At 36.1% G+C, this 2,553-nt stretch overlaps 1 protein-coding gene across 1 annotated transcript; it reads left to right on the top strand.

The window, feature by feature from the left end:
* The first annotated feature begins 287 nt into the window (after positions 1–287).
* LOC128575947 (centromere protein Q-like) lies at positions 288–1,892 on the top strand. The gene has a single exon (XM_053577772.1). The coding sequence runs from the start codon at positions 338–340 to the stop codon at positions 1,139–1,141; it is 804 nt and encodes a 267-aa protein (XP_053433747.1). The 5' UTR covers positions 288–337; the 3' UTR covers positions 1,142–1,892.
* The last annotated feature ends 661 nt before the right edge of the window (positions 1,893–2,553 follow it).

Genomic DNA, 2,553 nt, shown 5'->3' on the forward strand with positions numbered 1-2,553 from the left:
ACCTCATTCAATTTTTTAACTGATATTGATTGCATATGACAGGCACCGTGTTGGACCCTGGGTATGCAGTGGTGACTAAAAGAATGGTTCATGGCAGGGAATAATATTTGGGGCACGGACTTAGCATGTGAGCAACGTAATATTTAGGAGACAGACAGTGGCAAAAGTTGCATGACAATGTGTACTTAATCTTATAGAAATATACATTTAAAAATGGATCAGATGGTAACTTTTATGTTATATGCATTTTACCACATTAAAAAATAATTAAGGGTTTTGGGCGCGAATTATCTTGAGCTTGGCTTCCCGAAGGGTTTCTGAGAAATTAGTGATCAAGATGCCTGGTAACCCACATGTTTCCAAGAAAAAGTCTCAACAGTTAAAAAGAAATTCAAAAAGGAAAACTGATGATGATGAAGAGTTGTCAGAGAAAAAGGTTAGAAACACAGGAAAAAGAAATAAAAGTCATTCAAACCATCTGTCTTCTGAAGGACAAACAAAGCATACTAATATAAAACAGATAAAGATAGCACCCAACAAAAGGAAAACCTGGCAACCACTTTCAAAGAGTAGCAGAGAGCAGTTGCAAACAATAATGGAATCAGTAATAATAACAATTTTGAGCAATAGTAGTCGAGAAAAAGAAGAAATACAGTATCATCTCAACTTACTGAAAAAAAGATTGCTACAACTTTGTGAAACCCTGAAAGTCCCTCCTGAAAAGCTGAAGGATTTAACTCATGTGTCAAGACTACTGGATGTGGAAAGGGCACGGGAGCAAGCTAATAAAGAAGATCTGGCATTATTGCAGGAAGAAATAGAAAAAATGGTAGAGACTGCAGAATTGATGACTGAGGATATTCAGAGCCTAAAGAACAAAATTGAAAGTCTGGAAAGTGAGGTAGAAGAGGAAGAGAAGACACTAAAACAAGTGCTTCAAACGGATAGTAGGAGTGTACTCTCTCTTCCAGAACTTTCTCAGAAAAGTCTCAAAGCACCCACACTTCAGCAAGAAATTTTGACACTAATTCCAAACCAGAATGCTCTTCTAAAGGACTTGGATGTTCTTCATAATTCCTCCCAGATTAAGAACATGTTAACACTCATTGAAGAAGCCTATAAGAAACTGGATGCCACCTGAACAGTTTTTTCTTGGAGTGTCCCATATTAATGTTTATGATTTGTGGGGGTTTTTTTGTTTTTTGTTTTTTTCAATGTTTATGATTTGTAAAGCTATTAACCTATGGTGATATTGCAGAGGCTGAGGCTTCCGTAGGATTTATTATGCCCTGATAGGCACTTTAAAATTAGCCTCTGTAGATCTATCATTAATATCTAATGTAGTTCTGAAAATTCTTTTTAGCAGTTGTCACATCTAGGAAATTAGCATTTATATTGTTGTATCTGCAATTACTTGCCTAAAGCCATTAAAAAGAATAGTAGGCATGACCTAATAGTTTATAAGGGTTAAATGGAACTCATTTATTGGTTAAACGTGGAATTGTGGTGTGTAAATTAAGTACAGTACCTAGTATGGAAAAGCATTAGAGTTTGCTATTACTAATTCTGTAGCTGATGGGTTGTATTTTCTGCCTGATCGTTTGGAAGATGGAAAATCCTCACTTTTTTACCTTGTTCCTTAGTCTTTTTGGAAAGTGGTTAAGAATTGCCAGCTATGTTTAACTTAGGAGGTAACATCAATATTTTATTTCTTTGGTAGGTAACTGAATCGATTTATTTTCTACTGTCATGAAAGCATATCTTTACTTAAGAAAATTATTTTAAAAGGAACCATAGCACATTCTTTCCCCCTACAATAAAAAACAACCAAAAATAAAAACCCTTTCTTAATAAACCTTTCCCAATGTATAATTAGCTTATATATATATGTGTGTGTGAATAAAGTATCACTTAAATATATCAAAAAAAAAATAATAATTAAGCTGAGCAAGGAGGTATCATAAAATGATGACAAGTATTAAAGCCAGTTGGTAGATACATAGAGCTCTAAAGAATAGAATATTCTCTGTACTTTTACTTTTTTTATCATAAAGTTAAAATAAATGTTAATAGTGGCATCTTCAACCTGTAGATTTTGTGATAGGCTATGTGACGTGACCTTTTTGACATGAGCTATGGAGTAGATGGTGCAGAAGACCCCTGCTCTATAAAAAATTAAAAATTGGCCAGCTGCGGTGGTGCGTGCCTGGAGTCCCAGCTACTCAGGAGGTTGAAGCAGGAGGATCAGTTGACCGAGGAGTTTGAGTTGTAGGGAGCTATGATGTTGTCCCTGTACTCCAGCCTGGGCGACAGGGTAAGACTCTGCCTCAAATGAACAAACTAAAACCCCAAAACCCAATAACAAAAAATAGATGAGTTATGACTCATGAGCCATAGTGTGCCAACTCCCACTCTATGCACAAGTGGAGATGTGGACTTTTCTCAGGAAAATACAGCGTAAAGGAAGGGAAGAAGGAAAGTGAGTCACAGATGCAATTGCTGAAAGGGGGTTGGGGAGTTCAGGCATTTTTTATCGGACGCCTTTTATATTTC

The sequence above is a fragment of the Nycticebus coucang genome, chromosome 23 (genome assembly GCF_027406575.1).
Source record: "Nycticebus coucang isolate mNycCou1 chromosome 23, mNycCou1.pri, whole genome shotgun sequence".
Taxonomy (NCBI): Eukaryota; Metazoa; Chordata; class Mammalia; order Primates; family Lorisidae; genus Nycticebus; species Nycticebus coucang.